This window comes from Gobio gobio (assembly GCF_949357685.1).
Source record: "Gobio gobio genome assembly, chromosome: 16".
NCBI classification, from domain to species: Eukaryota; Metazoa; Chordata; class Actinopteri; order Cypriniformes; family Gobionidae; genus Gobio; species Gobio gobio.
In genome coordinates, this window is record NC_137109.1 from 25,761,943 (window position 1) to 25,788,860 (window position 26,918).

Sequence of the window (26,918 nt, forward strand, 5' to 3'; positions counted from 1 at the left end):
ACGTACCCGCAGCGGGACAGCACAGCCGAGGGTAGTGACCCGACTCAAAAGGCATCGTGGCCCGAAGTGGGGTCTGCACTTACCTGCTTCCGCTGAGGGGGCGCACGGGTGTGAGGAGGCCTCTTGTGTGCATCTGAGGGTGACAAGGCATGGGACCTGAGGTTCTTTTGGCACCCATAGATTTTGGAAACAGTTCTTTTTTTGAAGTTTTAGGTACCACTGGCACGAAGGCAATTCAAACAAATAATTTTCTCCTGGCCTTCCTCCGGGAGAGGGAGTGGTGCTGTCACCACCTACTGAAGAGCTGTCTCCTCCATCTCAGGGTGGCCCGTCTCAGGGTCTCTTGCGACGGTGCTTGCCGTCTGGTTTGGCAGCGGCCTGAGTGGGCTGGGCATCCTTCCCGTGGCTGGCTACACGCCGTTACCCTAGTGGAGGCTGCTGCTGGGCTCTGGCGGAAGCAGCGGCGGTGATGAGCAGGCGGAGGGACTGCGGCCGGTGGCTGGGTGGAGGCATCGGCGGACCGCTGGGGCAGGAAGTGTTTGATGGCCTCCGTCTGCTTCTGGGTGGCCGAGAACTGTTGGGCAAAGCTCTCGACCGCGTCGCCGAATAACCCAATCAGGGAAATGGGAGAGTCCAGGATCCGATATTTATCTGTCTCCCTCATATCGGCCTGGTTGAGCCAGAGATGTCACTCCTTGACCACAAGAGTGGACATTGCCTGACCAATGGAACGGGCGGTAACTTTCGTCGCCCGGAGGGTGAGGTCCATTGCTGTCTGGAGCTCCCGGAGGAACTCTAGGTCAGGCCTACCCTCGTGCATGTCCATGAGTGCCTGGGCCTGGTGCACTTGGAGCAACATGGCATGCAAAGCGGACGCAGCCTGTCCACAGGCTTTGTAAGGCTTCCCAGTCAGACTGGAGGAGAACTTACAGGCCTTGGGTGGGTGGTGTGGGTCACCGCACCAGTTGGAAGCATATGCCGGACACAGTTGCATCGCGACAACCCGTTTCACTGGTGGGATCCCCACGTACCCTTTGGCTGGCCCGCCGTCGAGGGTAGTGAGGAGGGAGGAGCCACTCAGCCGGTTTCTGCCAGAAAAAGGTGCCGTCCACGACCTTGTGAGCTCCTCATGCACCCCCGGGAAGAAAGGTACCGGGGCGGGACGCTGAGAACCAGCGCAGGCCGCCCCGAGAAACCAATCATCCAGCCTAGAAGACCCGGGACACGGTGGAGGGTTCCACACGAGCCCGACCTTTTCGGTGACCCGGGACAGCATAGCTGTCAGCTCGGGGTCTGTCTCGGCAACGATACTTTCCCAGAAGGAAGCAACGCAGCCAAGTCTTCATCCCCTGAGGACTGAAACTCCCCCTCTGATGCAGCGATCGACATCCTGTCATCTGCTGGAGCCCCAAACGCTGGATGCCCATGGGAGGGGCCAGCAATTTCCTCCAGAAGCTTAACTGGCTGCGGCACTTCAGAGGGATTAGGGGTGGTTTGCCCTAAACGTGATCCTCAGATCACCCTGGCTATTCGCCGAAGTAGCGCCAAGATGTTCCTGCAGTGGGAACACGAACTATCCACAAACGCTGCCTCAGTGTGCTGAATGCCCAGGTAAGACGCAAGACAATGATTGTGACCGTCAGCTGGTGACAGGGAACGACCGCATCCTGAAACGCATGGGTGGAATGACATCTTGAAAAAGACGAAGTGTCACACCTGTGTTGCTCTTTCAGAGTAAACACTCTTTTTTGGTGTTGAAGCACCCAGGGACAACCTCGGCAGACACAAGAAATAGTGCAGCCTGTGTCTGCACTCACCATTATGGAACCCCCTCACCAAACCAAAAAGGAAATACTGGTGTGAAAACAGCACTTGTTTCACTATATCAGTGAGCGCGTGGTCGCCACTGAATGTGCCTTTTCTTCTCAAGACGTTTCTTCTCAGGTTCTCTTGATAACTCTCTGCTGAGTAGGTTGAACAATGCTTCATCAACGCCGTTTGGCTCTAAAGTGAATGACAGAGGTGCGCTGCATCCGCTTCTGGTTTTATACCCACGATGCGGGGTGGAGCGTGAGATGCAAAGCTCGCACGGCAAAAGCCATTGGCCCGTTCTCTATATCTCAAAGCCTATAGGGGCTCCCAGAAGTGATCACAATTCGTCTGTGACATCCGACGAACGTCGAACGTGACAGACTGAAAAGGAACCTGGCTTCTCTTGAGACTCCATCCACTGCTTCAGAGAATAATTAATGATATGCTAAAACCCACCCACACATCGACGTGATTGGTTACAAGGTAGTTTGCAATATCAGAAACACCAGTGATTTCAAACCACGTTTTTGAAACTTTGGTTCAAAAGTCTTTGGTTCACTGCTGTTTTAAAGATAAAATACTCAACAACGGTGAAGATAAAATACTCAACAACGGTGTTGGCTTATGCATTTGCACAATGTTTGCCTTAAGGCATATTAAAAACACCAAACATACATGTAAACAACAGTAAAAACTTGATTTTCATTAATAATGAATAAATTAGTAATAGCTAACCATAAATAGCAATTTTCTACAATGGCCATATCATCTAGCACAACGTACACAAAAGAAAACATTGAAGACAGCTTGTTTCCAAGCATCTTCATTGGCTGCTCTTTTCCATTAGTCACTTAAAAACATAATGCAATTGCTACCAGTTTTCCACAAGTAAAATGTCTGTGAGGCTTATTAAAGATGTAAATCCACACATGCTGCAATGCTGCACGCGTATAGATCTATAAATAACCCATATGTAATTAAACTGACTTATTTGGAAGGAAACAATGTGACTCATGCAATTACGAAGCACACCATTACAGCAAATAAGCTTTGTAGCACACAATATTCACCTCTTTCAAAAAAGAGACTCAACACTCAGCAAGGCAAGATATAATATAATTGTATTTTACACATCATATTTCCAAACAATCCACTCACAACAAGAAAAAGTCATTTAAGATTAAGTTTGTTTGCTTGACAAACACGTGACCACCTGGATTTGACGGCGGGGCGGATTTGACACTTTAATGCATAATATTGTTTGATGTTAAGTACAAAGGTTTGGCCGCCTTAAGGGACAGTGAAGATTTAAAAATGTTAATTGTATGAGAAGTTCCCTTTTCCCTCTGCCAGCTGTTCATGAGGAGGGAAGCACAGGGTGGTGGCAGAGAGACAACAACATCCATGCTAATTCGGCAAACAGCAGAATTGACTCTTTAGCCAATCGGCCAGAGGGATGAGCAAACTACACTGGTGACCGTCTGATAAAGAGAGCCTGAGGAGGAAAAGCAAAAAGGAGCCATAAAACGAATTGCCTCCTGCCTCATAAATAACAGTAACATAAATGTCAAATGAACTTTATTTCGAAAGCGGGCGGTCTAATAAAGATGCTGTTTTAAAAAAGGAGCGAAGAACTACATTGTCATAAGAAGGCCGTATCCTCTGCTTTTCTACCTGCTATTATTCAAGCCGAGATGACACGCGAGACCTTGCCACGCCACCTTTCCGTGCGTAAACCCGGTTCACGTCACCTTTTCCCTGGGTCTGCCACTGGTACTTTCTGTTCTTTCTCTCAATCCCCCTTCATATTGCTCTCTCTCTCTCTCTTGTTCTCACTCTTTTCAAATTGAGACGACAAGATAAGCGATTGCCACAGCTACAGCTGCCTGCTGCTCATTGATAAAACCATATCTAATCCGTCTTGGGCTCCCTACGCCTCCGATGCACTCCTCTCACAGTCTCAGAGTCTGTCAACAGACAGGGGATCTATCTCTCTTTTTGAACTCTCAACCACGGCGTCAGCTTTTATCAGTGAACTTTTGGGCTAGGAAATGGGGACCGAATGAGACGGTTGGCTTCTTTCCTCGTCGAGCACACGCTGGGGGTTCCGCCATGCTCGAGGGGACGACGTCAGCCTTTTCTCTTCTGCCATCTCGACCCTCCGTACCATACTCTTCTGCTGATTATAAATAAATGACATGCTTTTTATCAATCTGGCTTTTGCACAACAGCAAATAATCTTGGGATAAAAGTGCATGATGTATTTTTCATTTTAAGCAGTGCTGGATTGCTCATGTTTATTCATGAGGCTGTCAGTTTGGAAGCTTTCAGGTTTTTCAGCTCGTGCTTTGACAATAGAATAAATGATAGATTTTGTGTAAAAAGAATGGTTTGCTTGAATGGATGAAGTTGAAGTGAAAAGAAACAGTGCGATAAGAATATTGACTTCAGAATTCCCTCTCGTATTTCTTGCTATCATTTGCTGTCTGTTGTAACTGAATTACCTGAGAGCAATTTAGCCTCTAGATAGAGGGAAAAAAGCAATATATTACAGAAAAAAAAAAAAAAAATTGTCCACTTTGCCAATTAACCCAGTTCCCAAATGACACAAACGTCGTGCTCCCATTTACAAGGCTGATTTTATGAAGCTGGAGATGCATCCATTGCAGAATATTAATGAGCCACAGAGCAATCACTTAGCATATGCAAATCACGGCTAGTGTTATAGTTTGTTCTTTTCTACAGGATGATGCACAGAAGCAGACCATTATCCAGCCTGTTGTTATCTCTCAGTGTACAAAATAAATAGTACAAACCCCCCCCCAAAAAAAAAACTAAACAAGGACAGATATGACATTTTTCATTTGTGTACTGTTGTATACAAGCCTAAATATTACTGTAACATCTTCGAACTAGTGCTCTTTCTGATTAAAATAATTAACTAATTAATTGCACATTTTTCTGTAATTAATAGCATTAAAGTGTTTAATACATTTTTATATTGTAGTCATTTCACATTTAATCTCAACAAACAACATAAAGACAGCTTATTTTAAATATTTTATCTAACAAGTAATATACAGAAATTGAATAAAGTTATCAAACACTTCACAGTCTTCACTGCATATTTTATAAATTAAATATAAATTAATCCTTATTAAAGCTACAAGAGTTAAATCAAGAGTATGCACAATTTTAAGAGCAGTCTTAAATGAGTTAAAAAGTGTTAAATGAACACAACACAAAGAGTTGTGAGGACATGGAATGCTTGTCAGATCCAGATCCGTGTTATGCACTTCAGTTCTTTATTCACACTTAGTGTGAATAGCAATTATCATTAGGAAAATATGCTATTTTCACTGAGTGTAAATATAATCTAGTTGCTATTTACACTTGGTGTAAATAGCATCTATCGCTATTTACACCAAGTGAAAAAAGACAAAAAGAAAAACACTCACTTTTGGCGTAATTCTGTGTGTTTTTGTCCGTTCAATTGTGCGCATGAGTCTTGTGTGAGTGTTTGTCACACAGACAGAGGATTCACAGACACACGTGACTTGAATGAATGACAGCGTGGTGATGCTGCGTTAATAGCGTTAAATCATTTTAGCGTGTTAAACAAAAAATGTATTGTATGCATTAACGCGTTAGTTTTAACAGCCTACTTTGAACATCAAAAATGTATTACTTAAGACGGGATAAGAAGTTATTTTGCCTTTACTAAATACCAAGTTAGGGGGAAATTAACTAAAAATGACCTCTTCCAAAAAGTAGCGATGTGGTGTGACAAAAAGCCATTTTGATGTCACATTATATTGTGCACACAGCTTGGTAAATGAGGCGATAATCTATGTTTTAATAATATCTCTCTCCTAGAGTTACTTCACCCAAAAATTTAATTGCTGTCATTAATTGCTCACTCATGTGTTGTTCCACACCCATAAGACTTTTGCTCACCTTCGAAACACAAATTTTATTTTTAGTTATTTTTAATGAAACCCGAGACATTTCTGTTTTTTTTTTTTCCAATTAAAGCTATATTTTTTTGGCCAGAGACGCAGTTGTGCTACATGTCGGAGAGCTGCCCATGAGGCTATCGGCTCTTATGCAACTTGAGCGATTTCTGATCAACACACACACAAAGAGAACATAAAACATGCTTGAAATGCAAGAACAAACATCATTGGTTATCACAAATCAACTAACAATGTTTCTTTAAGAATAAGCTCCTGTTGACAATATTTAATGTGCTCTATTTATTGGCGTTGATCAGTGTTGATATGCGAATAAAATAATAATCTAAATCCTAATTAAAACACGCATGGTGTCTTTTTTTAGAAGACTTGGATTAAATTGATTGATTCATATGGATGTATCAGATTTTTGAAGCATGAATGTTAAATGGCTTTTCATGGAGGGAGATAAATCTTCATTGTGTTTTGATTTTATTACCCTAAACCCTTAATTTACTGTGTTTGTCCAATTTATTTGTCCAGTGTATTTGTACATATATTGTTTCCTACCTTATCATTGTTTGTCCAATTTATTTGTCCAGTGTATTTGTATATATGAAGACTTCAGATGCAAAAGGCTCTAAGTTCATCTGACGTTTTTCTTTAAAATGAGCATTTTTGTCAGGCTTCTATGTATAGGTTTCTACCCAAGTACTGGTACTTCTGAATGGGCTGAGGCTGGGATTTAGTGGGTTTAAAGTGAAAATATTTTATGAACGTATACTATATGCAGAGAGCATTCACTCAGTTTCGTTATCTCATTTTTGTCCGAAGTGGCTTTCAGAGGCTTTTGCATCTGAACTCTTCATATATATATATATATATAGGCTACACGTGGTATGTGTCAAAGTAAGATCCACATGGATGGCAGGACCCAAGGTTTCCCAGCAGAACATTGCCCAAAGCATCACACTGCCTCCGCCGGCTTGCCTTCTTCCCATAGTGCATCCTGGTGCCATGTGTTCCCCAGGTAAGTAATGCATACGCACCTGGCCATCCACATGATGTAAAAGAAATCCTGATTCATCAGACCAGGCCACCTTCTACCATTGCTCTGTGGTCCAGTTCTGATGCTCACATGCCCACTGTTGGCGCTTTCGGTGGTGGACAGGGGTCAGCATGGGTACCCTGACTGGTCTGCGGCTAATGCAGCCCAATGCAACAAACTGCAATGCACTGTGTATTCTGACACCATTCTATCAGAACCAGCATTAACTTCTTGTGCAATTTTGCTCTTCTGTTTGATTGGACCACACGGGCCAGCCTTCGCTCCCCACGTGCATCAATGAGCCTTGGCCGCCCATGACCCTGTCGCCAGTTCACCACTGACCCTTCCTTTCTTTGGACCACTTTTGATAGATACTGACCACTGCAGACCGGGAACACCCCACAAGAGCTCCAGTTTTGGAGATGCTCTGACCCAGTCGTCTAGCTATCCCAATTTGGCCCTTGTCAAACTCGCTCAAAGCGCCAACAGTGAGCAATGGAAGAAGGTGGCCTGGTCTGATGAATCACATTTTCTTTTACATCACGTGGATGGCCGGGTGCGTGTGCGTTGCTTACCTCAGGAACACATGGCACCAGGATGCACTATGGGACGAAGGCAAGCTGGCGGAGGCAGTGTGATGCTTTGGCCAATGTTCTGCTGGGAAACCTTGGGTCCTGCCATCCATGTGGATGTTACTTTGACACGTACCACCTGCCTAAGCATTGTTGCAGACCATGTACACCCTTTCATGGAAACGGTATTCCCTTGTGGCTGTGGCCTCTTTCAACAGGATAATGTGCCCCGCCACAAAGAAAAAATAGTTCAGGAATGTTTTGCCTCCAAATTCCCCAGATCTCAATCCAGTCGAGCATCTGTGGGATGTGCTGAACAAACAAGTCCGATCCATGGAGGCCCCACCTCCCAACTTACAGGACTTAAAGGATATGCTGCTAACATATTGGTGCCAGATACAGCACAGCACACCTTCAGGGGTCTAGTGGAGTCCATGCCTCGATGGGTCAGGGCTGTTTTGGCAGCAAAAGGTGCTCATAATGTTGTCTGATCGGTGTATGTGTGTGTTTGTGTGTAATATGATACTCAACAAAAAACATATGCAATATGTTATATTCTGTATATATACAGTATATGAATGTTTTTTTTTTTGTTGAGTATCATATTTTTATCAGGTTTTAATGGCTCATATATACAATTCATTGCAAATCAATGATAACTGAGAGATGGACAAATAAATGTTCCCCAAAAGCCTGTCGTTTCATATTTGACATTTACTTTAACATGAAAACATGGCTGAACTATCAATCGGAAGAAAGAAGGCATAATACAAGTAAAAAATAAAAGTGATGTTTTTCAAAAAAATCATGAAATTGTATTTGGGTCTTAAGAAGTTGGAAAATAGCAATAAAGGAATTTTCGGATTTCTCTTGATGGTCTTGCCACTTAGTGGGTTAAAAGCATGGGTACAGCTCGGTTTCAGAGAACATGTTGCATTATCATAGACAGCAGGTCGGTTCAACAACAGCTAATCTAAGAGCAAAGACTGGCCATCATGTGTATGTAAATAGCCTGGCAGGAGCAGAGCTGAAGAAACGCATTCATTCTTATACAACACTGCGAGTGTCACAGCTCTGCTGCAGTGCAGAATGTAAAGACATTTCGCTACCTTGGAATTATAAGGTTCTATCTGCATTCCGACTGGTTTGGAGATATTGAGCTTTAAAGTTTTTTGCATTCCATTTGACTGTGTAGAAAGAACCTTTTTATTTTCTAAATAAAAAGTTCCAAAAAGCTTAAAAACTTAAAAAACAACATCACATAATGTAAAGAAGTTGTCACAGAATAAGAATATGTGAATAACTCAATTTTGACAAAAATGTCAGATAGAACCTTATAATTCCAAGGGGACGATTTGTGCTTCAGTCAGAGATGCTATATTCTCATTTATTGTGTTGCATCAAACAACATGAATAACGTTATGGCAAACCACCAATATTATTGATGTGTAAGCCAGAGAGAGATGAAGAGATTTGTGTTGATCACAGTCCCTCCACAGTTTCCTGAGGATGATGCTGAAATGAACCCTGGAATCACAGGATCCACCAGACGCACTGGACCGTCCTACGGTATTCAAGATACAAGGGCTTTACATCCCAGGGTTACGGCGAGAATCAAACACAAAGACCGCTTTATATGCTGCATGATGAAGAAGATCTACCAAGCTTACGTTCGCAAAGACCAGTCGGTCATACTAATGGCCGTGCAATATAGACAGAGTAGCCCAGCGGTAAATACTAACCAGCTCTTTTGCGCCTCATTAAACAATAACAACTTGAGCAAATAAACACCCTCCCTAAACAAGCATTATTTGCTCCGCAAAGCACTACTGCAGAGGGCAGCATAATGTTCACTTAGCAGGAACGTGCCCTATAAACTGTGCGCATTTCTGTTCTTGCACCTGTGCAGAAAACCAATACCTGGAGAAGGACAAATATATGTAGGGGGAAAATAGAGATTTATTGGATGAGATACAAATGAATGGACAGATTTGAACGAGAATAGATGTCCATTGATTTGAAGTATGGAACTCAAAATGTGTACTGATTCATTCGCAAGATAAGAACATAATGGAGAGTTCAGGTTCATAGCGACTGTTATTTTTTCTTGTTTTTGATAAAAAAGAAAGAAAAGAGATAAAACAGTCAGATATATGGATATATATATTACAGATCTTTTCTTTTATGTTAAATACATTCGAAAATACACACTAGTTCAAAAGTTTGAGGTCAGTATGTTTTTTTTTTCTCTTTTTATCAATACTTATATTCATCAAGGAGACATTAAACTGATCAAAAATGAGAGTAAAGCAATATATAACATTACAAAAGATTTCAAATGAACGCTAGGCATTTGGACTTTCTATTCATCAAATGAAAAACAGGAGCAGTTTCCACAAAAATATTACGTCTTTAAACTTTATCAAGTGACACTGAAGACTGGAGTACAGCTTTGCCATCACAGGAATAAATTAAGCCTTGGTGAGCATAAGAGACTTCTTTCAAAAACATAAAAACATCTTACCGACCTCAAACCTTTAAACTTGTGTACAGGCCTGAAAAATATGTGATACCCATCGGAATGTGTTCACAGAATTAAAAAACTGTGTAGACGTAATGTAAAAACATTGCTTAGCAGTTCATCATCCTTGAAGGCACTCACAGGTGTGACCTCCTCTGCCTTTTGCCTGCTCAGCTGCTGAAAATGTGCTGGTAAAGGACAGCGGTCAGTACTTACTGGACTCGGGGTCGGAGTTGCCGTCACCCTCGGTGCGGCTGTTCGGTGAGGTCTGTTCATAGTACTCTTCCTGAGGGAATCCCAAGGGCAGAGGCTGGGTGGTGCTGGCACCGCTGCTGGGCTCCTGCTCTCCAAGCCCGCTGTCACTGCAACTCTCCTGAGAGCCGTCCGGGAGGTGAAAGGTCACGCGGCGTTGTGTCTGCTAAAATACACACACACAAACACAAAGCATTGAAGCTGAGCAAGCAATGGCTTTGGGCTTTCAGGAAGAAACAGGAGACTTCATTTTGAATATTCATATGTGCATCAGGATCGCAGCTCTGGAGCTGCAGCTGCAAGTGTTATTAAATGTAAAACATGTCTTAAAAGACGTCATAATCATTGTAAAAACTGAAAACATGTCACTGTTAATTAAAGCAGGGTTATTATTGTAACTGAAACTAAAACTAAAATGATTTTTTTTTTTAAGTGTTACATGAAATATAAAATAAACATTAACTGAATTAGAATAAAATAGAAAAAAATAAACGTATTTTATTTCAGCTAGTTGGAAAAGCAACCTCTTGTTTTGGATATTTTTTTTGAGAAGTTACTAGTAGCCATTCAGCATTTTCACTGGCCAAAATGTTGTTGTTGGGAAATTTGTTGTTGGCTATATGTAAATGACCACTGTACACACCAAAATCAAGTCTACATGAAATGTAAAACACAGGTCATCAAATAGGCCTATTTAGCTCTGATAAGGTTGGGTGTTAAGCTCCTTAATCTAGAGAGAAACACTAACAGATGCTTTTCTGAAAAAAATATGATTTTTTTGGTGTAAATACTGTATAATTTATTTTCATTCTCATCAGTGTTCTGTCAGCCTATGACATGTCTAAATCTTGCATATTTTGTTTATTTGATCAAACATCTAAAAGGTGTGCATCATACCTGACACCCAGATGAATACTTTGCAGTTGATTTCATGTTAGTCATTCTCTTCTGTTGAAGTTAGAAACATGTAGGCCTACCAATGTCGTATATAACTTTAGGTCCCTAAATTCACAAATATGGAACGTCCAACGTCAAGCCAAACAGTCACATCAGATGCGATATGGTTCTGCTGTGATCTTTGTTTGAAACTATTTTCGCTGCTGAAATAGAACGAAAACAGAAACATCACTGTATAATCTCTTACGTACATCCAGAGGCGCAACTTTGTTTTAGTGGATTGGACAGGTGTGTATACAATGCTAATACAATGCTATATCAGATGTAAAATATGCACAATAACAATTGCAGAAAAAAACATATTAAGATATCCAGAAATTGATTTAAATAGTATATTGGGTTTAATTTATCAATATAGAACTCATGTTTAACTCTTTTAGTTGCCGGCAACAGCATTTTGGTCAATTTCACAAAGGTTTAATGGCTACCAGAATATTTTGTTGTATGAATATCTGAACATGCAAAAGAATGATCCTCTACTTTAAAAAAAACAAAACAAAAAAATCTGTTTTACTCTAGCTTCATGAATTTCATTAAAAAAAGCAACATTTTGAGCAAAAAGCTTAGAAAATCACGTTTTAACGAATGCCAGATCGCCTCTTATTTAACAGACAAACAGAATGATGCTCTGCTAGTTAACTGGAGATGTTTTGTTTGTATTAGGTAGGTTCATCCGTGCCGCGAGATGTTTCAAAAAGTGGTGGGGCCAATATGGACCCAGGCAAAAATTGGTGGGGACATGTCCCACCCGCAAAATACGCCTATGTGTACATCGCACGTACATCTCTGCTTTGTTGTTTATGATGAAAGTGCAAATTTCAGTGAGTGAGAGCGTGCTCCGAACAAAACTCTGGTTAATCTGAATTATTAGACATTGCATTCATAAACTCAACAGAATCGCGAACGTGATTGGTTATAATGCGCAACGTGATTATAACAGATGCCTTTTGAGAAGACTACAATAAAATTCAACCCGCCAAAGTGGCTAGTGGGAGTGACTGTGTAAGCCACAGCTGAAATAAACTCAAAAATGCCGGGTCAAGCCCTGCCTGCATACATACATACATGCATACATACATACATACATACATACATACATACATACATACATACATACAAACACATTCATACATACACACATACACATACATTTTTTTTTATTACATGAAGCACATTTTTTCGATTACCTGAAAAACACATTTTTAGAGTGTAGTGTGCTAATGCCAAACTTATTATTTCACCAAGTATCATTCGGAGGAATAAACAAAATAACAAAATCTAAGTAATGAGATGGCTGTCAGCAAGAATGGCAAAGTATCATTTGATCCATTTTAATAAAACTGTTCCCATCACTACTCGAGACAGCGGTTATACTCAGCTGCTCTGCCAGGAGAATGTGTCTGAATATCCGAGCCTAGGTTTCTCCCTCGAAGCATTGTGTTTCTGATTGATAGAGACTGCCCACAGTCATGCAAACTAGTGATTCTTTTTCACAAGGCTCCACTGCTTTCGACCCACTGGCCCAATTTAGACGGCGGAGGAAGATGTGGATCAAGTAGCTTTAACCAGGCAGATCTGGGGACAGTATGTAGATTTTCTTGTTCAAAGGAGGAGAACCTCTGTCTCTTTGGGGCTGATATTGGTATGTAAGGTGACCTTTTTGCAGTCTCTTAATTTGCTGGCGGCAAGAAGATGGCCTAGGGTAAGCACAGCCTTTACAGGAGTCCTTATAAAACAGGGCACCTTTATCTTCTTCTTCATCTAATATCACATTAGACTGTAATATGCCAATATCAATTTATTTGCTTTTTCATATTTATGCCTTGGATAGCCAGTGACATTATCATTTCCAAAATGAAAGGCAAAGCAATTGAATTCACAAAGGCAAATTGACTGCAATGAATAAAAGCTATGATACTGAGATACTGATGTGATTGTGTTTGTTTTATTTGGCTATTTTGAGCATTTCATTTATATGAGTATTCATACTTGACTGGAAATAATATAAGATATACAGTATATATGCACTATAAGTTAACTTGCTCCCTATGGTTTCTATTAAAACCCCAAACGTGAATTCAAGAAAATACATTTGGAATTAAAAACAAAAATACACACGCAGAACATATTGTATTATATTCTTGAAGCATTGTTCAAAGAAATCAAGAATCAAATGTTAAATCATTAACACATGCTCAAGAGCTCTAGGGAATTTAAACCAGCCTTTTTCAAACGCTTTTCTTCTGTCACTATGATACACAAATAAAGCCCTTTTTGTAATTCAAAAATGCAGAGAAAAGGAATAGCTGTAACAAAAAAAAAAAAAAACACACAAAAAAAATCATTCTTGGCGCAAATAAAAAGCATGTGTTTCCAAAAACAAAATACACATCTCCAAACTGCTTACCATTTCATTTAGGACTATTGGTAGATTGACAAAACTAAATCCTACAGTTGGCATCCAGAGTGAAAAGCTGTGAAGGTTCATTATAGTCTGTGTTACTGCCACCTCAGAGGCATATTCAAAACTGAGAAATCAACAGAAAGAAGTCACATAGAGTATGGAAGTTAAATAAGGAAATAACCATTCCTCGGATGTTGGGCGTGGTTTGTTGATGCTTACTTTTTTTTAAATCAACACCAAGATTATAAATTAAAATTTAAAGAATTAAACGAGTCGTCAGTAATTCCAGTCTCACCAAAGTGGGTTTGTAACACATTTGCATTATTCCAGCCTATGGTCTTCATTGGCTGCCCACAAACATTGTCTACTTTGACCTGCCCTCAAACACTGTAATAATTTGTTATAATTTGTTATATTTATATAACACTTTCTCTGCACTCAAAGTGCTTTACATATGGAATCTCCTCAACCCCTACCAATGTGCAGCATCCACCTGGATGATGTGACGGCAGCCATAGTGCGCCATAATGCCCACCACACACCAGCTTATTGATGGAGAGGAGACAGAGTAATGAAGCCAATCAGAATATACAGTCTGGGGATGATTAGGAGGCCATGATGATGGACAGAGGACGGGGTTACACCCCCACCCTTTTTTCAAGAACATCCTGGGATTTTTAATGACCACAGAGAGTCAGGACCTTGGTTTAACATCTCATCCGAAGGACTGTGCTTGTTACGGTATAGTTTCCCCATCACTACACTGGGGTGTTAGGAAACACAGACCACAGGGAGAGCGCCCCCTGCTGGCCTCACTAACCCCTCTTCCAGCAGCAACCTAGTTTTCCCAGGAGGTCTCCCATCTAGGTACTAATGCTGGGTACACACAGCACGATTTTTAAACTCTTATAAGAGTTTCAAAATGTGAGAGGCCATAAACATGACAATAAGAGATCATAGATTTAACCATTTTGTTCCTCTAGTGTGTGGAGTGCCGCGATGTGACCAGGAAGGCACACCCCACAACAGATTCCATTCACAAATAATGAATAATGCCTGTGAACATGGGAAATCTCGCAAAATCTCTTGCATCAAAACATTTCAAACGTGACTTTAAAGAAAACAAACATGGATGATGACCGACAAGAACAAATTATGTTTATAGTTTAGGGAATGCTTTTTACAGAAAATGTGTGGGGGTAAAATGAAAATGTTTAGATTAAGTAATGGAGACAGTGTGGAAATTAACTTTACATTGTTTCATTTCATGTGGTAATCTCCAGAGCATATGCACTTAGGTCCTTGGGGCCCCCCCCCCACACGTCAGGATTTCTGATCGTAAATATTCAACATGTTTAATATTTACGATTCAAGATCGGACGGCTCCGACGTTCTTCCGTTCAGGTTCAATCACTCGTAACACACCTCACACCACATGAAAATCTGATAAGATAATCTATAGAACTATCAAGATAATCGGGACTTTACCTAGGATTGTTGGAAGGGGAGAAATCGGCTCAAAATCGTCCCGATTATCTTTTTCGTGTGTACTGAGCATAACCAAGTTCAACCCTGCTTGGCTTCAGTAGTCAACCAGTCGTGGGCTACAGGGTGATAGCTGCTGTAGTCGTATAGCTGAGGCCTGGGGGAGATTGGTTCGTGTTGTTGACATGTTGAGAAGCTGTTTTCAGTACGGAGAATCCACTTTGCATGCACTTCTAAAAGATGAGGACTCAAGCTTGAATTGATACGGTAAAACTGACGCCTTTGTTACTGTTCCTATCATTGTGTATCAATCATTCGTTACATTTATATAGCACTTTGCTGGGTACTCAAAGCACTATACATAAAGAAGGGGGGAATCTCTTCAATACACCACCAATGCGCAGCATCCACCAGGATGATGCGACGGCAGCCATTTTGTGCCAGAACGCCCACCACACACCAGCTGATTGGTGGAGAGGAGACAGAGTGACGAAGCCGATCAGTATATGGGGATTATTAGGAGGCCATGGGCCAATGGGCAAAATGGACAATGGGCAAATTTGACCAGTATGCCAGGGTTACACCCCTACTCTTTTTCCCAAAGAAATCCTGGAATGTTTAATGACCACAAAGAGTCAGGACCTCGGTTTAACGTCTCATCCGAAGGAACATGCTGTAAGCCGCTCACCAATCACAGCAGACCAGGCCATCTGACCAATCACAGCAGATTAGGCTCTCGGAAAGGAGGGGTTTGGAGAGACAGAAAGGAACAAACCATTTTCAGACTCTTTGAGAAATGAGGTGATGTGCAATGTATATTATGAGAAAATTAAAGTGTTGTTTTTGACCTTGGATACATATAAACATATTGGAGGTGACCTCCAAAACAAAATTAGAAAACAAAAATAGCATACTAGGGACACTTTAAATGAATTACCGGTATAATGGAATGTGTGCATGCCCTTCATGTAGGTTTTTCTTTATTTTTCAAAAACTGTATGGATATTAATTAAAAAAGAATAAGCAAAATGCTGATTATTTTTTTTTTTGATGGAATATGTTGTCACACTGCAAACATCCCAAATGTAACACTGTCTAAAACAAAATTACTTTACTGTCCAAGTTGATAATTCACTTGAAAACATTGATTTTTTTCTCTTTTTTTGTGTAAATGACATCAGAGAGTAGTGACGACTATAATATGCTGTGAAATGTTATATAGCACTGCTATATTGTCATGAGCCATTGTTTCATTCTCTGAGGTTCTCTGAGGTTAATTTCTCACTTTAATTATGAGGTAGTCAGTGTGCTTTCACTACTCTGCAGCAGAAAGCAGCTTCTGACCTCTGAGTGTGATGTTAGGTGGTTCATCTCTGATCTGAGCTGACAGAACAACAGATTGTCTCTGGGGAATTATGCTATCTATAATTCAGAGGCCACGCAGTCACAATAAGGCAAAAGCTGAACTTTTCATAATCCTACTTAAAACAAAGTGTGCATTAGTTAGCTTGATTTGCATATGTAAAACAGTTTATTTGCTCCTTTTCGAAAGTAAAATAACATAATCACCAAACACTGACAGACTAAAGAAAGCATGTATCATACATGTCTTACATTTGGCAAAAGAGGCTTGCTAGATTCATTAGATCAAACACAACTGGTTTGAATCTTGAATAAGCTATCATTAACTGCTGAAAACCATTTTAAAGTCTTATTTCCTTTTCTCTCTCTCTCTCTCTCTCTCTCTCTCTCTCTCTCTCTCTCTCTCTCTCTCTCTCTCTCTCTCTCTCTCTCTCTCTCTCTCTCTATTTTACCGAATATTTAATCAGGATCTGATTTGAATCATCATAATGCCCCTTAAGGGAAATTCATTGCAATTTAGTGCTGTAAAGATGACAACAGTCAGCTGTCCAGAAATGTGCACAAATATCACTTTAATGCTTCTAATTGCCGTGCTCATTCCAAATCTACTGTCATAATTGATTAAATACAGCTGTCAAGGACATTTCAAGAGAATTTACAGCCACAAGGCTCCAATCTCTATTATAAGTCTAAATGGACTGCAAAAAGCAAATGGAAAAGGAAGCAAATGAAGAAGAGACAAGAACATTTAAATGCTAATTGTTGTTCAGACACCACATTCCTGAATATGATCAATACAGATTTGATATTTGTACGTAACATGTGCATGTGAATGTTTGGATACACTGAAAAGTAAAATAAAATGTCTTTACTAAAGAACGCGTAAAAATGGCTAATTTACATATGTGAAATGTGCTGACAAAATACGTCGCAATGAGCAAATTTTCAAAAACGAGTTAGTTATTTTCACATTCTCTATTAAAAAAATCTCCAAAATGCTGTATGATTTGTTTTAATCAGACAAAAAAAATTACTGAGCTGCACGTTTAAAGTCGATAGAGGTTTTCTGAAGGTTCCAAAACAAAATCACCTAGCAACCATACCTTATAGGGGTCATATAATGCCATTTTTATCAAGTTAATATGATTATTTAGTGTCTAAATGAAAAGTTTGTAATATACTTTCATTAAAAATGCTCATTAGTATTGTAAGAAAAAACTCATTTTACCTGGTCAAAAACAGCTCTGTTTTCAGCAAGGCATTTCAGTGCATGTGCCCTTTAATGATAATGAGCTTTGCTCACCCCGCCCCTCTGTTCTGTGGCGCGTTAGGTTCGACACAACACACGTGGAGTGTTGCCTTGACAACAGTTGAGGGTATATCTCGGATTAAGAATGGCAACGGGAGTCTCTTAGTGCAACCGTATAATTTTGAACCGAAGTTGGACCCGGAACAAGATGACGGCCCCAACGAAGTTCGACAATTAAGGTTTCTGACGTTTATAACGTTTCTGAATGGTTGGTTAAGGTAATGTCACTTTGATCTATCTTTGTACTGGTAGGGTAGCGTAGCGTAGTGAGATATGAATGCTATGTGTTTACTGATGTATACGTTAGTTCATTGACAGATTGTAGTGTTACCACGTTAACTTTATCACCAGCGTACACAGTTTGTAATAACCATAACGCGTTGTTCATTATAAACGTGGGATTATGAATTATATTAAGAAAGTCATACATAGAAAGCATGCTGTAATGTAACTTACCCTGTAAACTTTAGCCGTATTCATTGTGAAGTGTGCAAACGATTTGCAAAGATTAATATAAAGGTTAATAAAACGTTACACTCACTTCTTCTGGAGGTGGAGCAGGAACACGAATAATTGGTAGCGATCCTTTTTTCAGGAGCAGCTTCTTAGCAAAACCTGCTTTATACTGACCCTCGTTTATAAAGCAGTCTGCTGAGAAATGATTCGCAAACATGAAAGCATTGACGTTGATCGGGGGGAATATTCCCTTCGAAAACAAAACTCAGCCACTGCGTCCTCAGCAGTTCGGATTTAGGAACATCAAAATGACTGATGTGTTCGTTATTACACCCAAGAACAGAACAGCACAATCGCTTAGACGCCATTCTGCTCCAGTGTATCAACAATGGCGGACTGATGACAGCTCGTTCAGGGCGGGTCTGTGTTGAAACGCTGCTGTCAATCAACAATCGTGGGAGGGGCGTCCAACCGTGTAACGTCACACGGTCAGACCGCTCGATTTGAGACAGGGGGAAACATTTAAGGAGATTAAAAAAAACACTGGATGGAGTTTTATCATTATAGGATGGTTGTGTCCAGGCACTGCCAACACACATTCCGTACAATCAACTTGTAAAAGTGCATGTACCATTATATGACCCCTTTAAGTCAACACCAAATATCTACAGGAAAAATATATATAATTTTTTTCCCCCCATGATACCACAATTGTTTGATTAACATTAATGAAACAGTCAGCCTATTATATTAAGATCTACTGTACATCACGGATTTAAACTAATGTAACACATCCCAAACAGTTAACTAAACGTTCAAAACAGATAATGTTTGCATGAGTAATCGCCAAGACAGATATTTTGAAATACTGTAATTTTGTGTATGTGTATATCGGGATCGTGTGCTGTTTGAGGTGTTTCTGTGCGTCTCTTTTGGCTGTAGCTCGAAATAATCCTGTGCGCATTCTGACTCCTTTTGCCAGCATGGGTCAATTATATTACCCAAATTGTAACAATACAAAGCGGGTTGAAAATCTGTGAATTTATACTTTAATATATGAAAACGTCTGTGTGTCATCTCCCCCTCTCCACATGGGTTAAGGTGTGTATGTATTGTGAAACATTATCACTTGTTTAAAGACCCATGCCAGAAATCCATAAAACAAACACAAGCTGCTAGAAGAGATACCAAGACCAAACAAAGCCTGTCCAAAAGGATAAAACATCGCCATCAAAAGTATGTGCATAGAGATAAAAAAAGTGGAGGAATAAGCCAAGTTCTGTAGCAAGCTAACTCCTGCCAAAGCCCCTCGCCGATGGCGACCCAGACAATGTGCAGATGGGGCTGGATTGCTCTGTGAGAGAATTAGATGGCGCTTATATTAACATGAAGAAGAGAGAAGAAGAACATCAGCCACTATGCTCCAGAGGGAAGTCACAGATCAGTGCATCACCATGTATTTTCTTCCAAGCAGTCACAACATCAGTGTTATTCAGAAACAACCCTGTTTCTTTCAGTGAGGTATCTGTGGGCCACCAACCACACTCTGAGTGACAAACAGTTGTTTTTTGGGGATTTAGCACCCAACGCTGCACAACTTTACAGAGAGTTAATAGGAGCTATAAAAAACAAGCAGTGAAAAATCTAATTCCCTGTGCATTGTTTAACAAACTGGATCTCACGTGCTGTGATTTCTGGCAGGAACAGAATATAGCCCTCTCTTTATAGCCCTGTGTATGTATATCGTATTTTGAAGAATAACGCTATAAAGCAAATATATAAAAAAAAAAAAAAAAAAACTATATACAGTATATACTATATATATATATATATATTTATTTTTTATTTTTTTATATATATATATATATATTTATTTGTGGCAATAGCCAACAATACATTGTATGGGTCAAAAATATATATTTTTCCTTTATGCCAAAAATCATTAGGATATTAAATAAAGATCATGTTCCATGAAGATATTTTGTAAATTTCCTATCAAAAATGTATTATTATTATTAGTAATATATTCATTGCTAAGGACTTCATTTGGACAACTTTAAAGGCAATTTCTCAATATTGAGATTTTTTGCACCTTCAGATTCGGATTTTCAAATAGTTGTATCTCGGCCAAATATTTTCCTATCCTAACGAGTTCATTTTTTTTCAGCTTTCAGATTTTATATAAATGTCAATAAAAAATTAAAAAAATTAAAAAAAGACTCTTATGACTGGTTTTGTGGTCCAGGGTCACAATTGTCAGAAAAAAATCACAGTACATCTTTGACCCAAGATTTTTACAATGTTTAAAAATATATATATATTTTAAATAAAGGCAAACCCTACTCATCAAAGAATCCTGAAAAAAAATGGTTTCCTACCCAGATGTACACTGTTCAAAATAATGTATTACTTAAAAATGTTACATTAACATGACTGCAATTTGAATGTAGCTTTTACATGTAGAATGTAAAAAATATAAAGCAAAACATAAATGTGCAAAAAACGACAAAGAAAGACCAGTCGAGTTGTAGCAGCAGTTTCATTTAGTCGACTAGTCTCGCACATCCCTAGTGAAAAATGAAGATCTGGAGAGATGTCTATTGGTGCCTTACTGGTTCATGAGCAGCAGCAAACGAGAAAATTATCCATAATGCTATTTCACGGTACTCCGCTGTTGGAGATCACCCCTGCCTGGATCTGCAGAGCCATGATGACAGAAAGAGACTCCAGCAGCTCTTTAGGTCACTCCATGTGAGTGCTCATATACTTGTTAGCCTATTCATGGGAACATGTTATCAGCCCCCTCTTCCCATGATGAGTATTCAGAGTATAGCTTCATTTTAAAAACATTTAGAGAACACATTTTTAAATGTTTGAAATTTAGGGGGTCATATATATATATACAGTATACAGTATATATGTTATATATATGACCGCCTACATTTCAAACGTATCAAATGTGTTCTCTAAATGTTTTTAAAATGAAGCTATACTTCAAATGAGGCAAACAGGTCCTAGGTGATGGGTCAGACTAAGAGCAGTTCAAAAACCCCTTATGAAGAAAACAAAAACAAGGACCGTGACGTCGCCCGGTACGGCGCAGCCGGGGCCCCACCCTGGAGCCAGACCTGGGGTTGGGGCTCGTATGCGAGCGCCTGGTGGCCGGGCCTTCCCCCACGGGGTCCGGCCGGGCTCAGCCCAAAGGCGAATCGGGCAACAGTCGAAGACGGGGGCCTAGACGACCCGATCCCTGGACACGGAAACTGGCTCTTGGGACATGGAATGTCACCTCGCTGGCGGGGAAAGAGCCTGAGATTGTGCGTGAGGTTGAGAGATTCCGACTAGAGATAGTCGGAATCACCTCCACGCACAGCTTGGGCTCTGGAACCACACTCCTCGAGAGGGGATGGACTCTTCACCACTCTGGAGTTGCCCATGGTGAGAGGCGGCGGGCTGGTGTGGGTTTGCTTATAGCCCCCCAGCTCTGCCGCCATGTTTTGGAGTTTACCTCGGTGAACGAGAGGGTCGTTTCCCTGCGGCTTCGGCTCGGGGATAGGTCTCTCACTGTTGTGTGTGCCTACGGGCCAAACAGCAGTGCAGAGTACCCGGCCTTCTTGGTGTCCCTGGGAGGGGTGCTGGAGAGTGCTCCGACTGGGGACTCCGTCGTTCTAATGGGGGACTTCAACGCCCACGTGGGCAATGACAGTGAAACCTGGAGGGGCGTGATTGGGAGGAACGGCCCCCCTGATCTGAACCCGAGTGGTGTTCAGTTATTGGACTTCTGTGCTAGTTACAGTTTGTCCATAACGAACACCATGTTCAAGCATAAGGGTGTCCATCAGTGCACATGGCACCAGGACACCCTAGGTCGTAGGTCAATGATCGACTTTGTGGTCGTTTCATCTGACCTGCGGCCGTATGTCTTGGACACTCGGGTGAAGAGAGGGGCGGAGCTGTCAACTGATCACCACCTGGTGGTGAGTTGGATCCGATGGCGGGGGAGGAAGCTGGATAGACTCGGTAGACCCAAACGTACTGTAAGGATCTGCTGGGAACGTTTGGCCGAGTCTCCTGTCAGAGAGATCTTCAACTCCTGCCTCCGGCAGAACTTCGACCGGATCCCGAGGGAGGCTGGAGATATTGAGTCCGAGTGGACCATGTTCTCCACCTCCATTGTCAAAGCGGCTGCTCGGAGCTGTGGACGCAAGGTCTCCGGTGCCTGTTGAGGCGGCAATCCCCGAACCCGGTGGTGGACACCGGAAGTAAGGGATGCCGTCAAGCTGAAGAAGGAGTCCTATCGGGCCTGGCTGGCTTGTGGGACTCCTGAGGCAGCTGACAGGTACCGGCAGGCTAAACGGACTGCAGCCCGGGTGGTTGTGGAGGCAAAAACTCGGGCCTGGGAGGAGTTCGGTGAGGCCATGGAAAAGGACTATCGGCTGGCCTCGAAGAGATTCTGGCAAACCGTCCGGCGCCTCAGGAGGGGGAAGCAGTGCCCTACCAACGCTGTTTACAGTGGCGATGGGCGGCTGTTGACCTCGACTGGGGATGTTGTCGGACGGTGGAAGGAATACTTCGAGGATCTCCTCAATCCCGCCGTCACGTCTTCCATTGAGGAAGCAGAGGCTGTAAGGCGAAGCTCTCGATTTACCGGTCAATCTACGTTCCAACTCTCACCTATGGTCATGAGCTTTGGGTCATGACCGAAAGGACAAGATCCCGGATACAGGCGGTCGAAATGAGCTTTCTCCGCAGGGTGGCTGGGCGCTCCCTTAGAGATAGGGTGAGAAGCTCAGTCACTCGGGAGGAACTCGGAGTAGAGCCGCTGCTCCTCCACATCGAGAGGGGACAGCTGAGGTGGCTCGGGCATCTGTTCCGGATGCCTCCTGAACGCCTTCCTGGGAAGGTGTTTCGGGCATGTCCAACCGGGAGGAGGCCCCGGGGAAGACCAAGGACACGCTGGAGGGACTGTCTCCCGGCTGGCCTTGGAACGCCTCGGTGTCCCCCCGGAAGAGCTAGAGGAAGTGTCTAGGGAGAGGGAAGTCTGGGCATCTCTGCTTAGACTGCTGCCCCCGCGACCCGGGCCCGGATAAGCGGAAGAAGATGGATGGATGGATGGATGGATGGATAGATAGATAGATATATATATATATATATATATATATATATATATATAGATATATATATATATATATATATATATATATATATATATATATATATATATATATATATATATATATATATATATATATATATATATATATATATATAATTTTTTTTTTTTTTTTTTATAAGTCTCTTATGCTCACCAAGGCTGTATTTATTATTACAATTCAAAACAACTACTTTTATACATATTTTAAATATTTTAAATAACTTTTTAGAATTTAAAATCACTGTGATCATTACTCCAGTCTTAGTGTCATATGATCCTTCAGAAATCTTTCTAATAGGATGATTTGATGCTCAAGAACCAATGTTATGGAGCAGAAACCACGCAACCTCAGCATCGGTTTTCAGGCCTTCCCGTTTACAGTGCTGGAAAGCTTTTCTAATATTAACACAGGTCCTAAAGCTCTTGCCTAGCTTGTTTCCGTCACATAATAAATAATAAAAAAGGCAACTGCGACTTTTTATCTCACAATTCTGACATTTTTTTCCCTCTCAATTGCGAGTTTACATCTCGCAATTCTAGGAACAAATGTCAGAAATGCGAGATGTAAACTCGCAATTGTAAGATAAAAAGTTGCAATTATCCTTTAAAATGTTTTATACTGTGGCGGAAACAAGCTTCCATACTTGCCTGATCCTAATCCTTCTTTTTACAGTGTTACTGTCCTTTTCTCTTTTGTAATGACTTTCAGCCATCTTTTTTTCTACTGTCTTTCTTCGAATCCCCCTCTTGCTCATTCTCAAAATTTTGCCACCCATCATGTGTTCTGACATGAGAAGTGGTGGCAAGGTAACAAAAACACAATACGTGCTGATTTATGTTAACCAACTTTTATTTGACAAATTCTGTTTATAATATTTAGTTTGCACTGCCTATTAATTCAGTTGACTTTAATAAATGTCTATATTGGCTAACGCTGATTAAGTTTAACACATAACATGCATAAGTTTAATTATCATAGTGCACAGCACATGTATATGACCTATTTTTCAGTGGAATTAGGATTTTGAAATGTTTGATTAATAAATTAAGTAGACTATTTTAAATGTATCGGTAATACAGAACATGTTTTGACTGTCTTCATAGACTAGTCGACTTGTCGGTTACAACATTTCCTTTTAAACATTAATTAGTTTAAATGGTGCACATCCCTAATTTCCACTCACTCCCTGAAAATCAACTGAACATTTAAGACCTGAATACACTGATATGCTTGATTTTGAGACAGAGATGTTGTTTTAACCCTTTCCTTTGACCCAAGTTCTAGAAAACCACAAAACTAACCAAATTAATCATTAAATGAGTTCTAAACAAAACCACATGTTTTGCCAGATGAATAAACGGGGTACGTTCTTAAAAAAAAAAGTAGATATCAGCTACTGAGACAAATGACTAGCGAGTGCAAAGGTCAGTGACAGACTTGTATGTTCTCATCAGCTGAAGGTGAAAACACTTTGTCTTGTTTCACATTTTGTTGCCAACGGGCTCTGTGAAGTATGTGAGTAATGACATTGAATTTAGAACAACGGAGATTAGTTTTCAGAACATTGCTTTCATGGTACCGCCGCTCACAGGGACAGCAGGTTATGACTACACCTCAAACGATTAAAAAAATACATGGCAACAGTTTTCAAGGGATTTGAAGTTGACATGGATGGTTGCCTCGAGAGCAACATAATTAACTAAATGCCGAAGATTACAGATCGCTCTAATCATAACTTTGTGCATGCTGACCCTGGGTTAGCACTTCATGATAATGAAAAGATCATCCATGCTGGGGTACGCACTTCAGACACAAAAAAGACAATCTCCAACTCAGCCGAAAGCCCCATCTATGCATAAAGAACACGGATTCACCAGGCATTTGCAAGTGACATTTGCTCAGTATAAATGGCTTTTGATGGAGCAGAATCAGAAAATTGCTTGTTAAATCTGTTGTAGGTTCTGACAAGAGCTGGTGAAAAAAACTACACAAAAACAGATGAAAAACAACTGTCACTTCATTAGGCATGTGATGGCCAAGGCACTGAAGTCATTACACTCTAACTATACTGAAATTTTAAGCAAACCGGAGGTGACAAATGAGTGTGATCTATTCAAAAGAGCAAGATTTTTAAAAGCACTGAACATTAAAGACTCCATGAAATCAAAATCAGAGTTCTGTGGTTTACAGTCCATCTCTATTAGTTTTGATGCCAAATATATTATGGTGTACTCTAAATTTAAATGTTCACACAATTCAGCTATATGTATTTAAATTCACACTCATTTTCTTTTGGAAAAAAATACTGAAAATAGTGATGACTCATCCTGGACTACACCGTGCTAATGTCCAATCAAATGCTCTCTATAATGACTATGTCCCTCCCATTAATAACACCTGAAACCGACTAGCATGTAGCAAATGAATGAATGAATGAATGAATGAACAAAAAAGCCCTTTATTAGTTCCTGCAAAAAACATCCTGTTTTAACCATGGGTGGAAAAAACTGTTCATCAAGCCATTTCAATGGGTCTTTAAGAACCTTTTGAAGAATCTAAACTTCATGCAGGATACGTTATTTCCAGAAAACCCTTTTTGATCATGACTCTCATTAACTGCACCATTTCCTTAGAAACCTGATCTGAAACAGCTGTGTAATCATTTTATTTATGATATGAGTGTCTAAATCTTTTATTGCCTGTTGCACATTGGATCTTGATGTACACTACCATTTAAAAGTTGGGAGTTGGTATGATTTTTAACGTTTATGAAAGTCTCTCATGCTCAGCAAGGCTGATTCTTTTGATCAAAAATACAGTAAAACCAGTAATTTTGTGAAATATGTATTATATTGTGAAATATGCAAGTACTTGTTTACATCAAAAGCAAAGGCATTTTTTGATGTGTTGTTGCAACAATTTCATCATAAGTAACAAAATTCAATTCTGTTCGAGTGTATATACTGTTTAGACACTACACCCGGTTTCACAGACAAAGCTTAAGCCTAGTTCCAGACTAAAATACATGTTTGAGCTGTTTTAAATTAAAGCAACTTGCTCTGACATACACTATATTGCCAATAGTTTTTGGACGTCTGCCTTTACATGCACGTGAACTTTAATGACATTCCATTCTTAATCTGTAGGGTTTAATATGGAGTTGGCCCACCCTTTGCAGCTATAACAGCTTCAACTCTTCTGGGAAAATCTTTGACCATTCTTCTAGAAGCACATTTGTGAGGTCAGGCACTGATGTTGGACGAGAAGACCTGGCTCAGGCTCACAGTCTCCGCTCTAATTCATCCCAAAGGTATTCTATCGGGTTGAGGTCAGGACAACGTGCAGGCCAGTCAAGTTCCTCCACACCAAACTCACTCATCCATGTCTTTATGTTGGAACAGGAAGGGGCCATCCCCAAACTGTTCCCACATATTTGGGAACAAGAAATTGTCCAAAATGTCTTGGTGACATTTCACTATAACTGAGGGGCCAAGTCCAATCCCTGAAAAACAACCCCACACCTTAATAGCACAGTGCAGTCAGGCAAGTACACCGCCAAACCTTGACTCTTCAGATAGGCGACTTCAGCGCACTGTGCACCTAAGCATTCGCTGACCCCACTCTGTGATTT

General features: G+C 40.7%; 1 protein-coding gene across 1 annotated transcript in view; it reads right to left on the bottom strand.

Moving 5' to 3' along the window:
* The window catches only part of pcdh11 (protocadherin 11), a 261,233-nt gene that overhangs the window by 87,661 nt on the left and 146,654 nt on the right, over positions 1 to 26,918 (bottom strand). Inside the window, exon 5 of the mRNA XM_079839534.1 lies at positions 10,123 to 10,324. Within this exon, the coding sequence (XP_079695660.1) occupies positions 10,123 to 10,324 (202 nt within the window). The remainder of the gene's footprint in view (positions 1 to 10,122; positions 10,325 to 26,918) is intronic.